The following is a 27,742-nucleotide window of genomic DNA, read 5'->3' as shown; positions in this document are numbered from 1 at the left end:
ATTTTGGTAAATCTGGAATTAAATTCCCATAATGAGTTCTAAATGGAATTTAGACTCATTTGTCATTTGCAGACTTTTGAACATCTTACTTCTTGCATCCCTTTTCAATGTCCTTAATACAGCAGACCCTTATTGTGTCAAACAGGAACACAATCGTTTACGTGTACCCTAACAGCTCCTTAACAGCAGAGTCCCTATCAAATAAATGTTAGCCGTGAATTTTAGTACAGGTGGCTTTGTGCAATCATTTGGCTTTCTCTTTAATATCCTTTTCTTGCTGACTGATCTGTAGCAGAGAATAACATGAAACTTGTGAGAAATGATGTGCACTTTCAGAGCCAACAGTATACTATGAGTCCATCTCATATTTATAGAGAAGGTATTATTTGTAGAGAAGGTCAGACTGGTCATTTCCAATTTCCTGATGCATCCTTTTGCGTTTTGTATAGCAAATGGCCATATATTTCCCCCCCTTTCTCCAGATTCAATACCAGTCACCATGATTTCTCCAGAGATACATATGACAAATGAATCTTTATAGAACTGTTTACTTTTGTTAAGATTCAAGTAAGTAAAATTTTTTAAATCTATTGGAATACAAATATTTTATTAAATTTATAATTTTGTTCATAAAACTTGTGTGGAAACCCTCAGTGTGGTGCTAGAAAGCAAACATAAACTCTTGTTATGAAATGTTTTGTAAGAAGTTAAAAAGTATTTCGTTATGATACTAAATGATCTCCATAAAGACCATAATTATCCTTGTCTGAATTCAGATCTAAAGTATGAAAATGAATCAGCATTCGTTTATTCGTTATTTCATATTGTCTTCAGCCAATACAGAGATTAACACAGTGCCAATGGAAGAGCAGGAAGCCTGTTTTTTTCATAATTATGTATCAGCAGAGGATATCACAGTGCTTTGTGAGCATTAGTTAGCTATTTTGGGCTGTGATATTCATCTCAAATATAGTCAGAGGTTTTGGTTAGTCACAATAAATATTTAAATGCTTATGCACGGTCTCATCCAGACAGGGAGAATAAATCACAAATCTGGAGCCTACTCTTGATCAACTTAATTTCCAGCCAAATCCTTCTCCCTGTACTTTTCTGTTGCCTGACTCTGGCTGGCTTCATGTTTAGCTCCTTACCAGGTATCTGTTCAACTGGAAATGATAGGCAATACAGCCTGAGAGCAATTTAGACTGTTCAAGACCCAGTCTGTAGCATATGTATAGATAACTCAAGTGAACCAATTTTGCAAACAAGCTGATTATCTTTTTATCCCTTTCCTAACACAGCTTTTCCTTTCTATTATGATTTTTTTTTTTTTTTTTTTACAAAGTGGAGTTGTAATTATTGTTAATCAAAACTGCTCAGTAACGTCAGATAAATTCTGTTTGGTGAAATTGTCCTAGAAAAGTCATGCTTTGCTGGCAGAGAAAGACCACGTAAAGCTTTGGGTTTGCCTGTATGAATCAGCTCCAAGTAGACAAACTCAAGAGTATTACTTGCTCAAGGCCAAGAAACGTACAGTTCTGTTCTGAGAGCTCCAAAGTCTGCAGTATTTGCAACTACAGTGATTATTTCTGTTGCAACCATGTTTTGTGGAGGTGCTCAAAGACTACAGAGTCCTGTGTGGTTGAAGAATCCCAAATAAGTGATGGACGAGGGGTGCTCTTTCCTCACTTGGACTCACACAGCAGACATGGAGGGGTCATGCAGGTTTACATGTAGCCTATCAGTGCACCCTTACTGAAGACAGTAAGAATAAAGAATCCAAAATAATGGCAAAATCTGTACTCTGAAAAGCTTCTGAATGCAAAACTGCTATAATTCACATAAGCAAACCAGATAAGGAGGAATTTATCCAGGCTATTAAGCTCCAAGGAAGGCTGTAAATTCCAGGTGTAGTGAGTTTCTAATGAATCTTTCTTAATGTGCCTTAGATAGAGCCTCATATCTGATCCAAAACATTAATATGACTTTATGGGCCAAAGCTGACACCTGATTAAGATGCCTCTTTTAAATCAGCTTGATAGTAAAACACCTGTCAGCTCTAGCTAAAAAGATGAGACAGGTGAGTTAGGGACTCCAACCTTGTAACAACAGCATGGGTAGAAAAAAATATGAGAAGTCCAAATGATTTCAAAATCTGTCTAATTTTCTTCACAGCTGAAGACACTAGTAAGCTTTAATTGGAAGATGAGGAATTTATAGGGCCTACAAATGTTGTTGAGTCTTTCCCTGCAAATACCATTGGGTTTATTTGATTTAACTTGTCAAAAGCAGAACAGAATGATTATTTTCCTCATCAAAAGCCTGGCCCAGGCAGCTCAAGGACTTTAAAAGGGGCATGACAGATGCAAAAGAAGAGGTAATGGATGAGATGCTGTTTGCTATCAGGAAAGTGTAAAGTAATGCACATCAGTTCAAGAAATCAGATGTTAACACTGGAAAAGAAGGTGGAAAAAGAAGAAAAGAGCCATAAAAGCATTCTGTAAAAGGAAAACTAACTTGCCAGAACTATAGGAAATGGGAGGCAGGCTTCCCTCTTCTCTCTCTCGATTGATTGAATGTCGATTGAGAAAGACATTCAGTTCTCAATCAGAGAATGAAGCAGTAGACATACACAAAGAAAGGGAGATTAGATGTTACAGGTTTGAGCAGGCAGAAGCAATCTAAAACCTGTAGGATTTTCCCAAAAGGGCTTTCAACTTTTGTGTGTTTTCTCCCTTCAGACATGGATGTGCAGAGTTCCAGAGACACAGGGCTCCTTTCAAGTCTTAATTCCTATTGAAAAAGTCAAATTTGGAGTAGTGGTCTCTGGCTCACCCAGGGAATCATGGTCTGGATTTGAGTTTGGATAGGTAACTGTCAAGACCAAAGTAGTGTTGCTTCTGCTTCTCCAGCCCTGGTAAATGGCACAAAAGTGTTAAATGTCTTCACTGAAAACAATTCTGTAGACCCTAAATTTATTCCTTGAAAAATTATTCAAATATTCCAATATTTTTCCTAGTATTTAAACATAACCTGTATGGTGGTGTAGGTAGGCGTGATCTGAGGTTAATGTGCCAAGCAATGCACTCAGGTTATACAATAACTGCACATTTTCCTGAAGTACTTGGGTGTGAAAACGACCAATGAAAGTATAAAATATGACTTTAATTACTAACATTACCAGCTGTCAGGACTGCCAGAATCTAGCATATAAATATATGTGATATATCACAGGTAATAATTATTATGCAAAACTGACCATATTGAATTATAAGTCTTGTTCCATTAAATAAATATTGACAAAAGAATTTGTCAAAATCTGATGCTTCAAACATTTTTAACAGTTCTGCTATGATAACCAGTATTGCCACAACACTTTGAGATAACTTTCTGTGATTATAATTGGGTATCAGTGATTTTATTACCCATCTGCATTCTGGTCTGATATATACACACATTCCAATTCCAAAATAATTAAGGATGGATCGCTAAATGCCAAAAAGTGATGCTACTCATCATTTTATACTGAGTATAGCAATCAAACTCTTCCTTCTGATTTATATGATACTGACTGCATTCAATACGAAACCAAAATATTCCCTAAAAATTCCAGACCACAAGTTCAAGCTACAGCAAGGAAACTTGCTGATAATGGATGTGTTCTGGATAGCATTCAATGGAGCTTCACTAAGCTTACACCTTTGGCTACAGATGAACACAGATTTATGAACAGTTCTTTGTGGAGATACGTGTAAAGGTACAATAGCCTGAATAAGTGTAGGGGTTATGAACACACTAGTCTGTGAACTGTATTAAAAATGTAGTATTTTATTCAAAAATAATGTGTGAGTAACAATGCTAGAATTACTACCTGTGCATGACTTCACTGGCTTTATGGAAATATCTTATGAAGACTTTTGTGCTGTTATGCAAGATGTAGGCAAGATAAAGGAAGCCTTTTCATCTGTGTAAATGATTTGTTTTGTGTCATGAACTTGGTCATGTCCTTCAGGTACAGAACTATTGTGGAACAAACATCTAATTACAGAGACAAATATCCACAATGAAGTTAGAGGGATGTGTCTTTATGATGTATAGTAATCCTGATGTGCACTCTTCTCAATGAAATTTCATTAGTTTTTGTGTTACTAGGCAAGATGAATAAATAATAATGAACCTTTTCCAATCTACTGCACAAGCATTTTGTTCACTGTAATTTCAGTTATAAGTGAGACCTAGATTCAATGACAGATACTGTTTGCTGCATTGTACTGTTGTAATATTCATTTGGCACTGTTGCCAAACTGACTGAAGACTTAATTCAATAATTTATAATACAGGAAAAGGTAACAGCTATATCATTTAATATCCTGCCAGTTAAATCCAGAACTTTGTTTCTCTGTAACTTTATTGTGCAAAATAGAACTGTGCTTTACTGCCTTAGAAGGATGGTGATTAATTAAGCTCAGACATTTTTTGTCACTGCTAGTGCTGGTCAGCTCTGGGGTTTTGTGTAATGACTCCAAAACTCCATTGCAACTACTGATCAATGCTCTGTAAAGAGTAGCTACTAACTTGGCTAAGCATGTAACACTATGGCAAGCTACAGTTCCGCTTATACTCAAAAGAGGGAGGGGAGGTAAGAAAGATAAAAATTTCTTCCAGCCTTTAAGCTTCATTTCAGACATATTTCAGTCTTTTCATTAAGCATCTTGCTTTGCAGCCCTACGTTCCCATCCAGTGTCTCTGGAGACAGAGAGAGACAAAGGGAATTGCTCCATTGCCTCCATCCTCCAGGCGCTGAGCAAGCCGAGGAGGAGGAATAGTTCTGTCTCTCTTTTCTCCCTTTTCCTGTGTTAGGACAAATCATCTGAGTGGTTTCAAGAAGTTAGACTGAAATGCATTATTCCTCTGCCTCCTTGGTTTTGGCTAGCCTGAGGTATGTGGGACATCCAAGCCGCTTAATCTTCAAGCTCATTTACGCAAATCTTTGCCATCTTTCATAGCACCCCTCTTACTACCCTATGGCAAAAAGACCTGGGGAATCTGCTGGGAAAATACTGATCAAATATGACTGAATGTACAAGGACACCTTTTTTTTTTTTCATTTCCCCAGTGTGACTCTAATTTCAGTGCAGAAATGTGCAGCAGCCTGATGAACGCTATGTCTGGCTAGCACTCTTATAGTTGGTGGTAGATACAATTTCATGCTTCATCCATTTTTTTCTATGTAAAGACTACGAGCCAAAGTGCTTTGAAGTCAGGGAAAGCCATTCATAAACTTCAATGGGCAATGGATCAACCCCTACTGAACAAAATATAAGCAACTGATGGTCCATTTTTTCTTAATAATCTTCTCTGTGTGTGTGAAACACTACTATGCAACATATATTTATCCTATATCGAGTGTGCATATAGTTATATAGCACATATACATCCTTACAAACAATTATACGTGCACACATTGCAGGGAAAGAGGGAATAAGTCTGCTAAGAATATCTCTTTGCTCTTTATAGTGGCTGCAAGCCATTTAATAACTTATAATCGATGTACTAATAATATGGAGTTTGAGAACTGTACCAATTTGGTGTGCAATAGCTACTGGATGTTGATGACAGCTGCATTATGTTCAGGCAGGTACTTAGCAGCAAAGATCCAGCCACAATGGAAGGAAAAAGAAATGAAAAAGGTTAGTTTGCAAATAGTTTGAATATAGAAAAGCAAACAATTCCTCTTTTTTTTCCAGAGGGCACACTTCATAATTCCCATTTATGTTAAATAAGAAGAAACATGTTCTAATGTGAAGCAGTGTTTTGTTTTTTGCAGTATTATGAGTCCCAGACCTCGTAGAAAGCTAGATACAATCATCATTATAGGGGACTTAAATTGCAGGTGGATGTTTAAACCCAGTGTACATGTAATTTAAATTTTGCTTATTTACTTTGAATAACTGGAACAAAATGGCTGACTCGGAGATGCTTGCTTTTCCCACTAGGGCTTAAATAACAGGCATGAATAAAGGTAGTCAGCAACTAGCTGCAAGAACTTGACATCAAAAAAGAGTTTGCATGTAGGTAGGAAGTTTTATATTCTGGAATAATGCTTAGAAGTTACAGAGATAATGAAAATCACTTAACAACACGTGAAGAGAACTTTTGGAGTCCCAATTACTACCATGACAAAATTCTTTACGACACAAGAAGCTCTGATATAGAAATTTCAGGCTGCCACCTACTTCTTGCTTTCAAATGATTGATAACTTGGGAATAAAAGCTTGAGAAATAAATCATCTTAAGCAATGATCCAGGCAAGATTAAAAAGGTCTTTATTTTCTTACATATAATTGAAGAGGAATGCAAGAGGTATTTATAACATTTTAAACCTAAGGCTGATACTGATTTAAATTAGATTAATCAGGCAGGATATTATAGAAATATTTATCATTTTGACTGATTTACATATGCTTGCTATTACAGTATTGACATCTATTTGGTAGATTAAAACTAAATTTAGAATTTACGCAAAAAAGGTCTTTTTTTGACCAAAAATCAGTCTATTGCAAAATTGGCTATTGGCCAGGGAAGAAACTCAAGGTTCAGGTAGAAATATCTGTTAGCTTTCCCTCTTAGCCCTTTGTGTCGCCATACAAATAGAGAACCTCTGCCTGGTTTCTGGTGTACAGCACACTTCTCTGCTCCCAGGGGATTTTGCTTTATTGTGTCCACTGTCCAGACCAGAAAAGTCATCCTGGTTCAGCTCTGCTTTGGTCATTGCATGTAGTGTAAAAGTAGTATATGCAATGTAGTATTCAAGCTATAGGCCATCTCAGCTCTTATGTTCTTCTTCAGGTGTCTGCTTTTGGTTGGCTGTCATGTAATCAGTTGGATGAATCTGTAGACTGAGCCAGGACGGCTGTTTTGATGAGATGTACTTTCTCAAGCAGCATCACCTGCAGATCAGCCTCACCCTTAGAATATTTATGTTTAATTAATATTTTGGCATCCTGGCAAAAAAAAAATCACAACTATCATAAGCAGCAGAAGGGAAATAGTGATTTAAACAGTCTGTATCTCAGAAAAATCTGGTTGGGATTACATGGAAAATAGCTTTACCACTAGACACCTACTGCATTTCAGAAACCTGCTGAAAACAACGAGGTGCAATGGATCCCATGAAAGGGCATCATGGTCCTCTATCATGGAAAATATCAGGCAACCAAAATATAATTAGCATTGTACATTTTGTTACTGTGTCAAGCACAGAAAGCTCCCAGGCACTTTTAGAATAAATAGAATAAATGGAGATAAATGAAACTGAACTCTGTTAAATATCATCAACTAAGATCTGCTTTATTACTGGCAATTAAACAGTGAAAGTCAAAACACAAGCTATCATTATCACTCATTGATTAAAAACCAGTTAGAACATTGCATTTCAAACTAGCCTACCTCTTTGCTCGTTACGCTTTTCAGCATGGGCAACAGCACAATATTTCAGAAATAATTAGGAACACAGCATAAGCGATCAGTGCTAATGTTCTCAAATAAAATTGCCAAAGCAAATGACTATAGATCAGCCAAAAGACACTATTTGAAGCCATCATCTTTTGTGACTATTCAATATTTTCATGATGATCTTTTTCTGAGCAAACACAAATGAAGTTAAAGTCATTTTAAGTAAAAACATCCTAAAATTTAGCAGGAGGTACAAACATAACTTTGTAAATGCTCTATTTTTAAAAAATAACTGCTAGAAATTGAATTGCTCAGGCAATTTTTGTCTCTGGTCTCTGTTTTAAAAGAGCTAATATCAACATTTCTGATGTACTGCAAGCTGGCAATGTCTTACTGTCAAATTACTGTTCTTTTCCATTCAAGTAAAAAATGACCTTTATCTGATCTATTCTCAAATAAATGACAGCATAAATAGCAAAACAAAACCCAGCTGAAAGGAGGAAAAAAAAATGCAGGTTGATAAGGCTGCACTGAAGTTCTCCTTTGGAGTAGAGACGGAATGGTAAGGGTTCAGTTGGCAGGGCTAACCTGTCCATGGCAGGGCTTGGATCCAGGTTGGGATCCATGAAAGGGAAATGTCGCTGTCCATGTTAGAAAAGCCTTGGGAAAACTGGAGAGACCTACCATTATGCTTTTAAGGCAGTCTCTTTCACCTTCTCATGTTGATTCCTGACATCATTTCAATGCTATACTGTAACAAGCAGCAGTAGTCCAAAATTAAATTTTCTAGGTGTCCCTGTTAATTCTTCCTGCAGTATTCACTCCAGAGAAAAGCCTCCAGAGCGTGGGATGATATGCCACCTGGGGAGGTTTTGTGTGATATGTCTTCTTGTGTGCATATGTTTCCAGAGGAGACCCAGAAATATTTTTAATAAGCAGATACAAAATATTCCTGTATCTCAGGTACCTGCTCAATTGCCAGGTCTAGTTTAGCTGGCTGATACGTCATTGCCCTCTTAGCTGCTTCCTTTTATCTCTACTTTTATTATTTGTTGTAATCTGACAATTTTAAGAAACAGGAATGCTTTATTGATAAAAAGTAATTTTGATAAAAAAGTGTCGTGGTTTAAACCCAGTCAGGTAATTCATTCACTCACTTCCCCCCCTTTCTTGCCCTCCCCCTACTCCCGGAGGGACGGAGAGGAGAATCGAAAAGAATACAACTCGCACAGGTTGAGATAAGAACAGTTTAGTAACTAAGGTATAACACAAATCACTGCTGCTACCACCAATGATAATAATGATAAAGGAAATAACAAGGGAATACAACACCTCACCACCAGCCGACCGATAACTCGCCCCCCTCAGCCCAACCAAGCACTGACCGATACCTCCTCCAACCCTGCAGTCTCCCAGCCCTTCCGGCTCACTCCCAGTTACATCCTGGGCATGACGTGCTGTGGTATGGAATAGCTCTTTGGTCAGTTTGGGTCAGGTGTCCTGTCTCTGCTTCCTCCTGGCTTCCCCTCCTCCCTGGCAGAGCATGAGGCTCACAAAGTCCTTGGCCAAACCAAAACATCGCTATCAGCTCTGTTCCCGAGCTGAAAGTCAAAACACTGCACTGCACCAGCTACCAAGGAGGAGAAACATGACTGCTACTGCTGAACCCAGGACAAAAAGTATTTTAATCCAGATCTTAATTTTCAAATCAATCCTTTGCCTATGTTATCATCAAAATTATTCTGCAAAACTATTTTTCCAGTTGGGATTTATATTGATCCCTCTATGCTAGTGTATATAATGCTTAGGGCAGGCTTTGGATTCTATCCTTGCACATTATTTCACTTAAACTTGCAAAGCTCACAAAAACTAATCTAAGCCTTATGCCTTCTCACCACTCGAAAACATTGCACAAAGGATAACATGAGTGCAGGCAGAAGAACTGAGTCCAGGGTCCAAGTTTAGGGCCTCCCTGCACTGATCTCAGTCCATTAAGTTCTCTGCAATTTTGTGAAATTTCACTGTTTGGGCTGGAAACAGAAATAGAGCTCAGACAATCTACATTCTGAATAGCCTGATGGGAGCTTTAGTGCAGGGACGATAATGAAATACAGGGAAAACATTTTGTATGTATTACTTTTCAGTAATTTTTCTCTAATCCAAAAATCACAAAAATGCTGTAATTCTGCAGAAGTCTTACATACTTGGATTGCATATTTTTCCCAGCTACAGTAGGAACTGATAACAGGCTGCTAAATTACTGCTTAATAAACCACTAAATGAGTGCCATCTGAGATAACAGGGCATTAAATGACAACTATTCAGGGAAAAAGTAGAAGTGCAGAAAGTACTGCAAGAGAGCTCTCTGCGTAGAGGGAAATTGGATTAGTCATCTCATCTATGCCAGTGGTGAAATTCAAACTGAAGTAGATTTGAAAAAAAGGAAAGTGGCTTGATGCCATAATGCGCGAAAGGAAGAAGTGCACTCAATGCAGGAGCTGCTTCTCATCATAGCAAACTTGAGCTGGGGCAGAGAGTATTTCAATTATGGGGCTAATATGAGCAGTAAAACATAATAAGTGCAACTTCACTCCTCACAACAAAATAAAGTGCAGAGTAAAAGTCCAAGAAGCTTTAACTAATATAAAGGTATTATAAATAAAAATAAATCGAAAGAGGGAGAGGTGGTAGAGAATTTCAGGTTGTAAAGATGAAAGTCCAGGTGTTACTTGAATTTGTGCTCTTGATCCGCTGATTTCAGTGGGGTTTAGGTGTTAAGTGCCTGTCTTCTCATAAGGTTAGGTTCCTGATCAAAACCAGTGAAAAGGCATCATAAAGGTCTATGAGGGACTGACTGCTCTGTTTCAGTCCATACATCACAGCCTGGTGTCATCCATCTGCAAGAAAGGTTGTCCCAGAAGACTGAGAACATATTTGCTTGACTTGTAGTAGTTGGAAAATTGTATCATCTTGACTGATACTTAATGTGTCTGCTGTGTAATATCACCACTAGAGTTATGTCAAACTGCCTGAAGGCCATATTTCTGGGGAATGACATAATCAATGATAGATACTTCTCTAATTTAGGTAGGTTTAGAGACCAGAGTTCTAAAGAACATAGGGTATTACTTGTTTCCTATCTTCAACTATTGTATCCAGCCAAATTTATAACGTCTTTGTTCAAACAAATTTATTTTCTGTGTGCTACTATTTCCACTTACATGTTATCTTGAAAACTGTATTAACGTTTTGGTAAAACATCAGTGCAATACAGCATCGTTGGTTTACTTTTTTGACTTGCAGTGAACGTCTGCCTTTGGCCTGAAAAAATTGCTCTTTTCTCAACTTCTCCCTATAAATTAGTTATGTATATGCACAGTGCAGTGTTTTACACATATCAGACTGTGAGATAAAATCTTGAAACAGGTTAGGTTTATTTTAAATATATATGAATTTCAATTAATTTTTCAAATCATATGGTTTAGATTTTTAGCCAAAACTGTAAACCCAAGTTATTTTAAAGCATAAATGATGAACTAGGTTGGATCCTATTCATGAGATTTCTTTCTTTCCCATACAAATATCAGGTGCTTAACTTTCATGTCATTCTTGGTCTATAAAACACAGTAACATGTAAAAATTTAAGGACCTGAGCATTTAACTTATGAAGGAATTAAATTCAAATCTTCAAAACTTTTGATATACAGCTATCTGTCCCTGGAGGTGCTCAAAAATTGTAGATATGAAGGTTATTTATGTGAAAGCTTACCGAGCTCCTGAAGTTGTACTTCTCTACATCTCCAGAAATTATTACTTTAAACATGCCATAGAAAATCTTGAAAATAAATATGAGAAGAAAAATTAACTTGGAATCCAGATAAAATTCGTGTGGCTTCGGATTTTATAGGGGGTGTTTATATATGATTTGTTATAAAAGGATAATTCCAAGAACAATAACAAAATTGGGTTTGATTTCTGTACTTTGAAATGTGTTTTAATAATATGGAGGTATTCTTGGTCTCTAGATGTCACTGGGCACTTTTAGTGCTATTGGATTATTCTTAGACTCTCTAAAGAGAAGACATTATAGTTATTGGTCAGTAAGCTTTGCAAATCAGTGGCATCATTGGGGATAAAAGCTATTTCAATTTGTGATTGATATGATATTAAGGAGAAGTACTTTTCTTTAAGGCAAATCTGTGGAGTACATATGCACCACCATTTTAATTGCAACACTACACACAATTTGGTACACCGTCAACTTATCTTCAGGAGAGGCTAGGGGTTAATTTAGTGAAAAAAAATAAATGTAGACTAATTAGAAGATGACAAGTTACAGCTGATAAGGTCACTTGTCAGGTAAATATGAATCCAATATCTATTGCATAAATGACTACATCGTCTCTGGCCTAGAGCAAACTATCTGTGTTTCACAAAACCACAAATGTTTACAACAAAGATGCAGAGAAAACTCTTTTCTTTCTCCTATGTTCAGTGTAAAGCAGAATAAATCTAATTAGAATGAGGTATAATGTTATATTCTGCTTTAAGTTGCATTACATCATCAGTGATTTTTGTAGATATATACTAATATGACTGAAATATGAAGCTGATTAATGCTTAACAAAACATTACTAGGGATTAACCCCTGCAGGTTTTTTTCACATTGCCTGCACTGACATACATTTTTTTATAAGCTGTAGGAGAAGTAATCAATCATCAAAAACTATTTGGCATAAGTGTATGAAGTGAGACAATATTACAGGATAAAGAAATTGCGTTCCATAAATCACTTCTGTATTGGTGGGAAGGCCATCTCTGCATGCGAGTCAAAGTTTGGATAGGTTTTACTCTAAGCTACAAAGTCGTTTCCAGGCTGAGTTCAGGCCACAGTCTATGAGATGGAGACTGTACTGCGGTCTGACTGGAGTGGCAGCCTGGGTATCTATTAGGACAGTGAAACAATATAAGCAAAACCTGTCCAAAAGCACACAGCAATTCTGCAAAGGGGAAGCCAGTGAGCAGGCACTGGCAGCAAAACAAGGGGCTCAGGGTGACATCCCCACCAGGTGAAGTGTGACTTCAGTCCAGCCTGCATATGCTTGTAACAGCACTGATAACCGCAGCTTTCCTGGTATTGCCTGCCTAAATCAGAAATGCAAATGAACTAACGAAGGTACAGAAATCAGATTTTATGTAACTGTGGCACTGGTATGCAAGTGTAAAGTACACATGTGTGTAGAATAGCTCAGGCATAGCAGTTCCACTAGAAATATCTGCTACCTTGTCATCCCTTTTTACTCTCCACTAAAATGACTAGGGAATGAATCTCACAGAAATAAATGATGTTTCTGGTTTTCCTGGAATTGTATATAATGTTTGCAATATGCAGAATACATCAGATGTCCTATCACTTAAAGAGAATTATACTTACTCCAGGTACACATCTAAAAGTCCCTAGCCATTCACTAATTCACTGAAGAATGATGTTTTTGTAATATCTTTTTGTTTGGCAGCAAAAGTAGACAATGTTACCAGGTGCATAATGAAATTGTGTTGCTTATTTAGAGAAAATATCCCAAGAAATAGTATGACAGATCTAATCTTACACACGTGTTTTGTGAAGAGAAGACTTTTTAAAGCTATTATGACTTTCCTTGCTGTTGTCTTGAATAGTTGTATTACTTGAGTAACCTTTCACTTTTCCCTCAAAACCCTCCTTTTTTTGTACCCAGTTTAGAACCATCAACTACAATTATTCTATTTCTAAAGGATTTTCAGGATGCAGTGGAAGGTGCATTTGTCATCACAAAACTACCTTTGTCCACAAGAACTTTCCATTCTTACCAGCAGAAGCTCACACCATGGTGAAGCTCACACCATGTCAAAGCTCACAGGAGTCTTGATTGAATGACCTGACTTACATAAGTAGAAATGAATGACTTGCAAGTAATTATAGCGGGCTGAAAAGCAGGAGCATGATGTTTGGAGCTAAACAATGTCACAGATAGGGCCTTAGTTAGCAGCAAAAGTGATTTAGCAGGGTAATAGTCTAATACCGATTCAATTGCTACAAATCATTAATAACAATAAACACAGAATAACCAAGATCCACTAACAATGAGACGCAATGTCTGTCAGAGGGAAACCTAGTGCCCCTTTAATAATGAGATTGTAATTAGAATAGAACAATAAAGCATATATTAATATAGGACAAAGGACAAAATACCATGGTATTATGCTATGCAGGAGGAAAGAAAAATATCTCATTGTCAAAATTCAAAAAGGGTCTAAAAATCAAATACATTAAAATAAAGGCCTAGAGATTGGGATAAAAGTCTATAAATCTACTTCTTGATGCAAACCTGATTGGACTTCAGACAGCTTCCTCCTTAGGCTGCCCTACTAGGACTGTCACCCCAGGTGAACCTTGCACAGGTAGAGGGAAGCAGAGAGAACCAGAGCAGTGAGGGCTGCAGGTCTTCTGTGTATCTGAGGTCTATCTCCACATTCAAAAGTTGCCCTCTTGCTTGCTCCCTTCTTAACTCTGCAAAAGAAGCTGTAGATAGCTTTATCTCTGTTTGGATCCTAATTATGATAACTATGCCATCAACTAGAGCAATTACTAATACAAATCCTGAAGTGGTAGCTGTGGGTTTTTTCTCCAGTTCCTAAAACTGTATAATTCCATAATAGTTAAACTTTGCTTTTAATTTTAGGGAGAGGGGGGCAGAGAGTTTTGAGTTTAACTCCAACATTTAATGAAAGAATATAGAAAAATTGAGTTCTGGAAGATTGGGGGCGGGGGGGGAACAAGATAAAAAGAATTTATTTGCATTATTGTTTGATTGTTCAGGACTATAGTCTTATGGAAAATCTATACTTGGTCTGTGATTTTGTTTGTGTTTGGACCTGATAGAGCCAAAACTAGGAAAACTGTAGGATCTGAATGTAATAAGACCAATGCAAGGACTGTTTTACAGATGGTACAGATATAATAGCTTCAGTCAAAGAATGGTTCATTGCTATCTTTGATATTTTCATTCATCCAGACCTTACACAAGGCCCCACTAGAGTAATCCATCCATATTTTTCTCAAATTACAGATCAGCATGTGTCTCAGAGCTGGCTTCCCATACACACCCCATCAAGCAATTTTAGTGGTAATCACAAGAGTTTCTCTTCCAGATAGTAATGAAAAAATGCCTCACATTCCTAAGAGGTTTATTTTTGTAATGTAGGCATGATAACCACAGCCTAAATAATACTGTATGGTTGGAAATTACTCTGTGAGCTCAAACGCTGTGACAACATTTTCTGTCCCAGGCAAGTGCCAGTGATAATAAAAACAAAAAGATTTTGTGTATAAATCTTTTTTTTCTGCAAAGAGATTGGAGAAGAAAACAAAACAGACGTTTGAAAAGCCCAGGTCCAGCAATTGTGGTAGCAAGCTCTCCCCAGGAATGTCAAGTAGGTATGAATGCAGTGAATTCCAAGAAGTTTTCAATGTTAATTTCTGCTCAACAAGAAACACACACACATAAACAGAGATCAATAGTCGCTAAATGAAAAAAGAAGTAGCAAATCAATAACTAGAGACATTTTATTTTCGAGCTTCTGCAAACAATGGAAAGGATGATCAGTCTGTGATTACATGAAAGTAGCAGATATTGTTTCAGCTATTAAAAGTTAGTGAGCAAGGTCTTCACCCATGTCAGCGTGTGCAGATCTGCCGGGTACAAATATTAAACAGCACAGAAATTTGATCTGGGTTTCCATTTCTAAGTAAAGCAGATTTAATAATTTTTTGTGTTTCCAAGGTCTGAAAACAAATTAAATCCTTCTCATTCTTACTCTCCACTTACATCACTTTTCCACTAGTGGAAAATTATACACTGCAGCTGGGTTTCTCTCCATTTCATGTAGGACATGAATAATAATACCATAATAAAGCCTAAGGTTTTACTTGTCAGTCCTTTAACTGAGGCATTGGTTGTGAAGATAAAAAGATAATAAATTTTGCTATTAAACTCCAAGGGCTTCCATGTATTGATAACTATTTGATTACCATAACACTATGTTGAATCAAGATGCAGCAGACTCAACTCTGAAATGGGGGATCTCAAAATCCACCCATGTGGTTTTAGTTTAACATTGATAAACAAAATACCCTGCTCTAATAGTGACCTCTGAGAAACAATGTCTTAAAAGTTAGTTTAAGGGGTAGCTTGCTATAGAAGTGAGAGATCAAACATAGATTGTGGGCTTCTTTATGAAGGTCCCTAGGTGTAAACAAAATCAATGGATGAGGGAAATGCCCTGTGTGATGTGGGAGGCTACAACAGATGTACAGTATATGGATGTGTATATATGTATGTCATATGTAACTGGTCTAGAGTTTTAGAAGCAGGCTCCCTGCCAAATATTCATATTAAATGGAAGAACTATATTCAAATCACATTTTACTTTAAAAAGTGTGTTTCAGTAAACTATTTCAGTGATATGTTATTGTACTATTTTAATGTTGGTTTTTTTATACTTAGATTTTCTATTGCTGGCAACAGAAAATGTTCAAAATATTTTAAGTTCTCAATCACCTGCTAATTTTAACTTCTTGGCAGTGATAATAAAGAAAAATTGTATTATCTCTGAAGCTGTTGCAAACAAAAACTGAAAAAAAAATTAATTATTTCTAAAATGCCAGGATGTTATTTTACAAAGAAGCCTTTCCTACAGAGAGATGAAATAACTTGATACAAACCAGAAAGAAATCATGTCAAATCCAAAGCATAGAGGAAAAAATGTAAACATAAAGTAACTAATTGAAGACATTAGGAAATAGTAATTGTTTAAACCAGTCTAAAAATTGGTTCTGCCTTTCAGACTATAGAAGAGACGTATACACTAGATGATAAAGAAAACAAAAAACTCTAGTAATGACTTCCATGAATTCTAGCATGCTCCACCTAACTTCAGGAACTGTAAATAACATCTTTCTGGCAGCTAAATCCAAGCAACTTAAACTTTGAAAGTGCACCCTTGAAGCACCTGAGCTCTAACCTCCTTTTTACCATATGTCTGTGCACTCAAGGGAATTCAAAAAGGCCTTTTTTCTTGGATATAAAGAATAATAAGGAAGACGCTTCTATAATGTGAGTCTAGCCATGTTATACAGTATTAAATTATTATCATTCCCTGTTTCCAGCTGGCCAGTTTGATGTTATGTGATATGGTATGCTTGGGAAACACAGATTAAAGACAGCTTCAAGGTGGGTTTATGTCTGTTTAGTAAAAAGCTGCAAACCCTCTTAAATTCACTGAATATAAAAGGTGAGGCTTTCAGAAATGCAGAACTTTGCCCTAATTCTTCCCTTTTCAAAGCAAGAGATAAGACTGCCATTACAATCTCTGGGGGCACAAAAGTACCTATGCTGAGTCCTTCTCACTGTCACACTAATAGCCATTAATGTAGGTTGTCACTTCCTTATTGGAGTTATTATCATTGCTGCATTGTCATTTCTTTTTGCATGTGCTTCATTATCATAGCAGGCAAAGCCACAAACTGGTGTCACTATATCCCTCTTTGAATTGAGTGGTGAAGGAAATAGTTATCTTAAACTCCATGGTGCTTTGTAACATCCTCCTGCTCAAGCAGCCAGCAAGTGGTAAAACCAGAAATTGCTCACAGGCTTCCTGCACACTGGTCCTCTTTGTCACAAGAGGACTTGTCCTTTATGTTGTCTTGCACTGAGGACAGAGATTCACATTTCTCACATACTGGCTTATTTTGTCTGATTTTTTGCCCTTGAGTTAGAAACAGTTTGTGGTTCTGATAAGAGACAGGAAATGGAAGTAGTAAAATTGCTTATTCACATTCTTATAATTAAATACAGAGGAACCAGTTCTGTGTAAGCCCCTCCAGAAATGAACAGGGCAAGCAGCTCCATCTCTGTGATTCACCCACTATCCAGTTTAAATCAATATTTTGGATAATATTTTCCAAATGTAATGTCTGCAAAACTGGGTGATGGATTAGACAAATACCTTATTTCTCCTTCCTACCTATAATGTCTTTTTCCTTCATGTTGCACATGTTCTCATGTCTGCTTTGATAACAGTATTTTTCCTGCTAGTATAAAAAATACTAAGTCCCAAGTTTGCACCTGAGTATATTGTGTGGCAGTTCCCAGAGTACTGGTTTTTAGCTGGGATGAGACTGGCCGATGTCAGACCCAGATAACTGATCCATTGCATGTAAAGGTAAAGCAAGTGAGGTATCAGAGGAAGATAAGGGTGAAGGTCATGCCAATTAGCAAAACCTTTATGAAGTTTTTCTCAGGAAAGAAATTAGGTAAAGCCTGTTAACATCAAATCAAATAATTAATTTCATAGTCCATCCTCTCTAAACACAGTCACAGTCCCTCTTCCTGTGTCTTGCCAATAACAAACAAATTTGTAGTCTTTGAAATGGCAGGGGAAGGGCTGCCCACCTCTCCATAGCTCAGCACCACTCTTTCACCTGCCCTGGCACTTCATCTTCGGGGCATCAGGCATGGTCTTTTGCTGGCTTTGTTGTACCAGAGTATGTTTGTTGTGCACTGATGTTGGGAAATGAGCTGAATGACATGGCACCCCATAAAATGGAAACAATGGTTTTTCTTTAAATGTCACTTTTTGCTCTTGTGAGAAGGTCATGGAGGTACCAGTCATCCTCTCCTGCCAGATGCTTGGAAGTAATTTACAGAAATACAGCTTTCAGGGTCATTGTTTCCCAAAGTCACAAAAACTCTCCATGTTGTCCAATGGAGACCTAATTATTATCATCTCTGACTCATCAGTGGGTCTCTGAATGTCTCTGGTTGTTCAGAGAAACCTTAACATTTTCAGGCTGGACTAGTTTATCTCCACAGTTCACTGTTAGAAATAGCAGAGATGTCACTTGTCTTAAAATATATGGTCTGCTGTTCCATTCCTAAAGGTGCTGTTATGCTAACAATAAATCTGCAAGAGACTGCAGGCAGAGTCTGGGATGTGATGTATTCAATATTCATCATGCTGTGACCCAAAGGAGTATGAGGGCACTTTACATCATGAAATTTCTCTCCTTAATTTAGCAGTTTCAAAATGATGGGCCAAAATACAGCCTGGGAGGTTGCGGTTGCATCTTCAATTGAATTTAAGCCAATAAGCCAAAGGACTGTGTAAAAATACATTTACTGCCTCATTTTCAAACCAAAGGTTCAGACTGTCTGGTTTGGCTTTTAATATTTATATTGTCTATAGCTAATTTTAAGAGCCTGATAGCTTTTACTGACATTTTCCTTTTTCCTCATCCTTACCCCTGGAAAACCTATTTGCTTCCATGATGGGGTCAAGACAATCAGCAGAGCAAAGGAGAGTTGCAAAGGCCATCTCTATATTCAAGACTGCGTGTTTTTATTTGAAGGGCAGAAGACGCCAGGAATCAGATAAAAAAGGGGTCATGACAGCCTTTAGAAATGGGAGGGACACAGAAAATTTGCAGAAGCTGTCCAGGAGGAAGACAGAAACTGCAGAAATAATGAGATAACTCCTTTTCCTGAACAGTAAAGAGAATTGAGAGAAGGAAGCAGGGAAGCTCAAATATTTGCTATGAAACTGGTGCCAAAGAAGGACTGTACATAAGCTGCTGTGTAAGGAGCTACCAGTCGACTTCTGTTTCCACAGTGTCATATACTTAGGTCAGACACTGGAAAATCAAACTCTGCCAGTTTCTCTTCTTGCCTAAGATCTGCAACCAGTATTTACCCTGTATTCCTAAACTGAGTAATAGCAGAGGGTGGGGGAATGGATTTTGCGACATATTTATGATCAAATTATTCTTTGCGTTAGAACATAGGGCAGAATTCATAAATCCTTTTAGACAGAGAAGCCATGGAGGGGCCAGAGAGACAGATGGATGAGGCGCTTGTTGTGTGGACAACATGCCGTAGAATCAGGTGTGGCACCCAGTTCCAATCAGCAGTCTAAGGTGCAGCTGATGGATACTTAAGACAGCTTCCTCTCTCAAAATTATATTGCTAGCAACCAGCCTTGCACAATAAGTCCAGAGAAAGGAGCACAAGCTCCTTTCCTCAAGGAAAATTTGAGACAATTCTGGTGCAAAGTAAAAACTGTTTCTTTCTTGAGCACTTTGGACACTTTACTGTTCATACCAGCTTCTCAAACTTCCGTCTCAATCTTTAATCCCGAAAGAGAGGGCTCTTTCTTAACATATTAATATCAAGTGACGTTTAAATCCTAACAATAGTGTAAGAATATAGTGGTCAGGCCTCCTTGTAGCAAGTACACAGAATTTAAAGTAGTGATCTCTGAGTTTATCTTAATCAACATTCTTGCCTCTGGTGCTCTGCTTAGATCAGATTATCTCATTTAAATAACAATGGGTTATGAAAAAAAAGTCTAATCTGTTCCCTTGCTGTGCCACTGTATATGCATACATTATTTTATTTAATCTCCTAAGGCACTTGCAAGAAAACCTAAAGACCCTTGTCAAGTCACATAAAAAAGTCTGCTGGAATATAAGGATGGGAGGGAATATTACTCTTTTGCAATCTTTCCATATAGAGAGAATATAAAGGACGATTAAGTAATTGAATTAGTGGGTTTGGGGGGTAGTAACACCTAACTCTGCTGTACAGCCCATTTAATCCTTAGATTTATCTCAATATCATTTTAATACCATGTCTGGTAGAACTGAGGTAGACATGAAGAAATGACTGACCAATGTCATCTAACAACCTGAATTACCTTCCAAGCCACCAGCCACAAGACTGCTCTGACTAGTTCCTAATTTTCCCACTTGATCCTATCACTCCTAAATTGATGTAAACAGTCTGTGTAATAAAGACATTTTGCAAACAACTACAGGTTTGACAGTTACAATCAAGCATATTTCAGAATGCCATGGAGTGAAAATCAGCATAGCTCCACTGAAATCAATGGGGTTAATTTATACCCAGGTGTAAATTAACTTATCTCAGTGAAGACAGTGGGAGCTTTTGCTGTTCCTTTAATTGACATCAGGTTCAGGACAAAGGTGCAGCTGAGATCTACTCTTGGTGCCTGGGAATAGGGAACATTGAGATTTTTATCTATTGTTAAGTCTTCACAGAAACACATTAACGTAAAAATGAGTTGCTAGTATCTTTTAACTCAGTTGGCTGAGGATACTGGTCTCATTAAAAGATGATCCTCCAGCAAGTAAGATGAAGATGACAAAATGTTTGAAAAATGAAAGCTTTGTGGAAAGATGTGAAGGAAAAGGTTATATTTGGAAATACAAAACATGGTATAAAAATATCTTGTCCACCACCAAGCTGTACTGCAACCCAGTGATTCATATTCCAGGATCACCACCTACTTCAAAACTGCTAAAAGGAATTATAGGGGAATTATAGGGGAATCCTGTACTCTCAACGGTTGGTACAAGTCCTTTGCTTAGACTGATAAAGAAAGAAATGATCTGTAGGAAGTACTCAGGAGAGCTGGTAGATGCTGTGGTGGTGCAGTGGGCAATTAAAGGGAAGGCTGGGGTTCTAAATAGGTTGTTGTGTTTTGTTTAGCATATCTGGACCTAAATGAGTAACTGCCTGTTTGAAATCTCTACAAATGCTTTAATATGAAGTCCTTAACATGTTGGCTGTTTGTTACTGAAATAGACATTTAATATTGATTTAACAAAGTCTGATCCTGAGATTTATATTTTTACCTGGTATCTCTTAGATAAAATATTATCTAATTTAATTTAAATATTTAAAAATGCTACCGAAGTCTGCACTCTGATTCTGTCTCTTCCTTTCAAACAGCTGCTGACTCCTGCACTACATAATTAATTTAAGTATCGTTTGAGGTTACTTTAATACAATTTTCTCGTAAGCACATGAGTAACATCCCAGCTATTTAGAGTTCAATACATTAATTGAAGACAAAAGGCAGTTGTCATGGTTTCTACCAAAGACGAGTGTGACGGGTCAGGTCATCCCCAAATTCATTATAACCTCAACAATTCAGTTACCATTTTGTGCCTGTTTTTAGATGAATTTGTAATGAGTCACATGAGTTAATCCCATTTATATGGTTTTGTGAAGAAGGATTGTCAAGTTATGTGCTTTGAATTAGAAGAAAGGTTCAAAAAAGGATGAACTCAGAGTACCAAACCCTCACTGTGAACAGTGCCCAGCCAGGCAGAAATGAACATTTTACCTTACAGTATGTTAGCAACATGCTGATGTTTTAATTAAGCACAAGGGATATTTAAGGAGAATGACGTAAAACAGTCTTGCTTCCCCCAACCACACTGCCCTCTGAATACAACCTGAGGACTGACAGGATGCCCAGCGCTTGGTTCAGTGACAGGATAGGTTGCATGAGGGTCTATCACCATGCCAACTGGAGGCTAAGAAGGAACATTTGCATTTGCTTTGGTCATTAAGCAAGATTTTCTTTCATTTTTAGTGTTTATGTTTTGATAGTCCTTATGATTCTTACCTATTCTGAACTTCATACATGAATGCTTTTATTTGTCTTCAAGTTAAATGTGATTTCAGTCGGGCCCTTTGCTAGTATGGAGGCATTTGAAGGGCATGCTATTAACTCTGGAATTTAAACCATCTATGCAACATTCCCATACACCTCACTAAACAGTTCTGGCTTTTAATCCACTCCATTTGCTGTCTTGGGAGTTAGTCATGCTATGGCTAAGAGATGTCTTTCATGTGTATATTGTTAGCCAAGTAACAATAAGTACTTTTTTTTCAATGTTACAGTTCATAATATTTTTTAAAGCTATTACCTGGAGTACAGCTTTCTTATGATCTTGGAACGTGTTTTCCTGGTTCAAAGGCAGCATCTTGTGTTGCTTAAAATTAAAGCATGTCCTAACGAAAAGCTCCTTAGTCACTTGTTCATGCGAGTAAGTACTGTTAGTTTTGGTAATTGCTTCTCTTTTCTAGAAGAATTATGATACTGATAAAGATTTATCAATCACAAACACTAATAGTGGAACATTTTACCTGTGCTGCAGCTCATGAATGGCAGCAGACTTATTAGTTTCCATAGCAACACCATCTCCACTTTCCAAGGTCAAAAATTCCTCCCATCCAATCAGTGGAAAATAAAGGGTGGCCTCCTGTGACTACCTTGATATCCTGTAAAAACAGGAAGAGATATCAAATAATTAAAGTGCAGATTCAAAATAAATACTCAAATTTTCCCCATGTAAAATCATGTTCGACCGTACCATTTTAAGACATTAAAAATGCAATAAATAGTCTAGATAGCATCATCCCAGCATGAAAAATCATTCCCAAATCACACAAAGCTGGCAATGAGATCAATTAAAATCATGCATATTGTTTGAGACCCATCCATCCACTCCATGTGGTACAAAGATCACTTGCACCGAAGTGAGTTTCTCCAAATAAGAAAGAAAAATTGGCCAAAAGTTTCCAGATTAGAAGAAAGTAGTTGCAAAAATGTTGCAAAAGTCTTAAATCTTTGTAACACTTTATGATGTTTCTTGCCCTATGACAGTATGGCTTCTGTTCCCAGAAACAATCCTTTTGTGAAGGTACTGCAACGTAAGCAGGTACTAATGCAAAATGGTAGGTCTCACATGGGATGAGAGGGCGACACAATGTCATATATACACTATGTAAAAAAAACAACCAAACTTCTTTTTTGTTGACCTTTATTCTTCAGAAATGAAACATTCACCCATAAGGATTTACATAGCAATTTGCTTTAATTTGCTTTGACATTTCAGTCAATATATGATGAATTTAACCAGGAAAAATGTTTCTGTTTGGCCTACACTCCCAAAGGGCAAACTAGTAATTTACTGTTGGGAATCAGTTCATAAAACAGCTGAAACCAGAAATCACTTAATAAAATGGGTTTACAAAATCATAAAATCATTCTAAACCTTTTAAGTGCTGAAAATTTTCCCCTGAGAAATACATTTATGATCCACACTTACAGATCCATATTATCTTCTCACTTACCTCATTTTTCATACCAGTGTGAAAACTTACCATACAGGCTTGCCCTGAAACTTATTGTTAATTTGAGTGAGAAAGACGGTTTTTTAGAAAATTAAAAAGTTCAACTCTTTTGAAAGTCATTTCGCTTCTATAAGGGACCTAATTCTGTTCTTAGGTTATAAACTTCACTTAAAAATAGTAGGTGGTCTCAGGGGAGACACATGTAAACCTGGTGCACCTTTGCTAGCTGCCATTTCAGGCAGGGAATGATCAAACCTTGACATAAGCTTTCATGATTTAACAAAAAAAAAAGGATGGAAAAAGCAGAGTTTCTTTTAACCTTCTATGAGGTCCTACTTCACACACCTCTGGGGTCTGCTGAAGCACTTCACGCATTTAAAAGTATAAATGGCTTCAGCCTTGTAAAAAAACCCAGAAATTTCATTCAATGCTTATTTCAAGAGCATTTCCCAGTGCTGCCTACTCTGGTCCCACCCAAATCCTTTTCCTCAGGATTTCTCAAACAAGTCCCATTTCTGGTCATTGCACATTTGGTGTGTGAGTTATTTTGCGCAGATCACCTGAATTTCATTTTAAAGGTACAAGAGTTGCCAAAGGTAATTATAGCTCAAAAGAAAAAGGACTTGAACCCTCCAATGTTACTCATGTTACCCAGGGGAAATATTCTGAATAACAAAAAGAAACACCTATAAAATCCAACTAACTGACCAGATCCATTCTTTTCCAAGACACTTGCCCTTTCTTACAAGGCCAGATCCTTCTGAAAAACTCCCTGCCTTCTATTCTCTTTCTGGGTTATACATGAGTTGTTTGAAACTGAGAAGCAAGCACCCACTGCTGTCAATATCCAGAATATACACCCAAACCTCTTTGTATTCATATCAGGTATTGATCAGTCCTCAGCTCTGTATTTTTATGCTTCTAAGTCTGAAAATTATGGGGCATTATTGTAAATATATATATATACACACACACATTTTCTTTAAGTAACCCAACTGTTTTACTTGTTTTTCTCTGACAAGCACAAGGACCTAACTGGCAAGCAGGCACTTAATAATTTTTACAACGTCTTTGCAACAGCAGCTTCCATGGGATTATTTACTGTCAAACTAAATCAAGAATAAATGAAAAAAATGAAATATTTATAGCATAAGAAAAATCTGGTTCAGACTAGAAATCCCAGGCTGGCATTAAATCAAGAAATGTAACAAGATAAATTGTGCCATCATACTCTTTGTTTTCTGGATGTAACACTATCACTTATTCTAATTGTTATGCCACAGTTTGAACAGTCAGTCTTAGATAGATAGATGGAAAACAAAGTATGTTAAATATGATCATGGGGGAAAAATTACTTTTCCCCCTAAAAATACTGATCACATGTCCATTTGTCAACAGTGTATAATTTACAAATGCATTTTTATGAAAGTAGTCAGCATAATTTTTTGTTGTTTTCCTGCTAGAAAGGACAAATCCATAGGAAAGGACTCAGCCCTCAAATACTTTTTAGCTGTCACTTTTTTTTCTTATCTGTGGGGGAAGGAAAGATGTCTGTCTATTCCTGAGACATCCAAATGCTATGTCTGGGACATACAGGGGTATATATGAGATGAAGAGCTAGAAACACTGTAGTGGATAAGGGTGGCTGAAGTGAGTATGGGGGAAATACACCGTTCAGCTGTGGCTCCGCAGGCAGAACAGTACCAAGCTGCTGCCTGGATGGGTTGTGCAACAGCTACTTCTCATTGCAAATACCTTGAATAATATTGTAAGAAAGAGCACAAATGTACTGCTTTCATGAAACATTTCTTTTCAGATAGGTGGAATATCAAAAATTTCAGTCTAAACATGGGATATAGGTAGATGTATATTAACTTAGTGGCATTGCACTTTTAACACAGAGGGAAAGGCTTTTTGTCATGTGTCTGAAGCTTGCAGTTGTATTGTTGTTTTCCCCTGGAAATGGAATTTAGAAGGAGATATGTTATAGATTAATTTATTAATTAAAAAGGTCTGACATATATTTAGTACATTAGCATAAGCATCAATATTTTCTTCTTTATTGAGCTGAAGCTCAACCTTGTTTGTAGCCTTTAGGTTTCAAGACCTATACCTTCTTCAACTGCTTATTTTTTGAGCAGCAAAACACAAGATCAAGTCTGTGACAAAGAAGAAAATGCATTTCTGGTGTCATCTGATTTTTCATGAAAATATGCACCATTTCACTTTTCTGCCTGTTAGTTTTGTAAAAGCTAGACAGAGCTGGTTCAGGTGGCAAACTGACATCTTTCTGAGGTAAAAGTTGTCAGGCAGTGGGGATGATGAGATTTTGCTCTTAGCTAAATTCAAGCAAATTGACATTTTTACCCATGGCAAAATGTAGCTATGTTATAGAAATAGCAACTTTTTGACCTGGTGAAAGGAACAGTGTTTAACAACAGGGATTTGGGATTAAATTCCACAGTGGTGAGGGCAGAAGAGCTTCATTCCAGGGCTAGTATATTGGTGTAACTACCTATAGAAAGAGATCTCTTGAATGCATATGGGAGGAAAAGAATAAAAATGTGAAGACGCTGTAATCCAGGGAGTGCATGCATTGCCTTTTTATTCTGCAGCCTCAGCTTTCCCTCCCACCAGCTTCCACACATCTATATTATCTTTTGAATTTGGCCTTACATACTTCTGTATTCTTCATCTGCCAGGAAATAAGCTGAGTCTGTCCCAGCTAGGCTTGCATTCTTGGCACACCATTGCTCCTGATCTCTATATTGTTTCCTGAGCACCTGATTTGAAGGCACCTAATGTGAATTTTCTCATGAATGCCAATGATATACAGCTACATTTTTCTTTTCTAACTTTTTATCCCTGAGGCTCTTTCTGCCCTCAAACTATTTTCCAGATATCCGTAACAGACTGAATAGCAAACACTTGTAACTACCAGAGCACAAGCAGAAGCAACCAGTTTCACAGTCTCCAGCAAGATTTACCTATGCTGGTTTAGTACCTACTGCTTATTTAAAATTATTGAACCATATTTTGAAGGAGGAAAGTACCCCATGTTATTTAACTAAAGTTTTTTGATACTGATCACTCCTATTCTTCCCTTTTCACAAATAGACTTAGATATTCATTTGTTTTTCACTCCTGACTGCTGCTGCTTACTTTTCCTAGGGAAAAAGAAAATATTGTAGCTTATTTGCAATTCAAATTCAGTACAAAAAGCTTTTGGAGAAGGTTTAAATCTTCTGTTTTCAAAACTTTTTCCTAAATCCTAAAAAGTTCATTGTTTTTGAGGTAACATTGGGACTTCCATTTGGTGTGACACTGTAGATGCTTTTGTTTCTCAAACTTGAAGCACTTCAATGGCATGTTGCTGTTGCAATGCACTAGTAAGGTATTAGTGAACTAAAATATGCTACCAATTTACTTTCACCAAAACATTACACATGCACTGGTTTAATGCAATAGCACAAACATTTGTGTGGGCATTCACAACTGTAAGTAACTGTGTCTCGATAGGAGAGAAGAAATGAGAGAATTTCCTGTATTTAACCCAAACATAAAGACTGAAAGATATAAACCCCAGTGTGTCACATTGTTGACTAATCAGCATAAAAATGTCTTTCAACACTAAACTGCTGAAGCCGTAATGAATATAACTGTTGTAATACAATCACAGCCCTCGTGCTTAACCAAGCCTTAGGAAAGCACAGTAAAGATGCAGTTATCTCATATGAACCATGTCATTTGGAGCTTATTTACTACTACTTTGATATTCTTTTTTTCAGTTTATACACAGTATGCAGTGCCAGTAATCATCCTGAAAGGGATGTCTTATGGGCTTCACATACTCACATTGTTCATTCTCCAACACTGCTGGTAGTGTTTCCTTGTAACTTAGGAGGCATAGGCATATTAGCTTTTTATATATGTATGTGTCTGCATGTATATATGTATGTGAGTATGTGCATATATACAATGTACAAACATAGGCATAATTTGACTCAATCTTTTCAAATGTCTCTTTTTCTGACATACAAAATTATGGTGCTATTTCTGCTCTTTGCAGTGATACATACGATAAATAGAGACAGAAATTTCTGATGGTGTAGTGGGATAAAGCTGGCACAGAAGTTGGTTTTGTTTGAAAAGTGGTGAAGTCTTTTCTATTCATTATAAACCATTGCTGATCTATTGGTCTCTTACTCTGGGAAGCATAGAGCAAGTATATTTAGTCTGTGTGG

General features: G+C 37.1%; 1 protein-coding gene across 1 annotated transcript in view; it reads right to left on the bottom strand.

The window, feature by feature from the left end:
- LOC130606516 (contactin-6-like) overlaps positions 1–27,742 on the bottom strand; it is a 146,727-nt gene that overhangs the window by 95,482 nt on the left and 23,503 nt on the right. Inside the window, 1 exon segment of the mRNA XM_057422950.1 lies at positions 22,509–22,643. Within this exon segment, the coding sequence (XP_057278933.1) occupies positions 22,509–22,563 (55 nt within the window). The 5' untranslated portion in view covers positions 22,564–22,643.

The sequence above is a fragment of the Pezoporus wallicus genome, unplaced genomic scaffold (assembly GCF_028554395.1).
Source record: "Pezoporus wallicus isolate ANWC-B61680 ecotype Strahan unplaced genomic scaffold, APGP_CSIRO_Pwel_v1 contig_7073, whole genome shotgun sequence".
In the NCBI taxonomy this organism is placed as follows: domain Eukaryota; kingdom Metazoa; phylum Chordata; class Aves; order Psittaciformes; family Psittacidae; genus Pezoporus; species Pezoporus wallicus.
The sequence above is the reverse complement of the archived record's forward strand: the minus strand, read 5'-3'. Positions and strand labels throughout refer to the sequence as shown.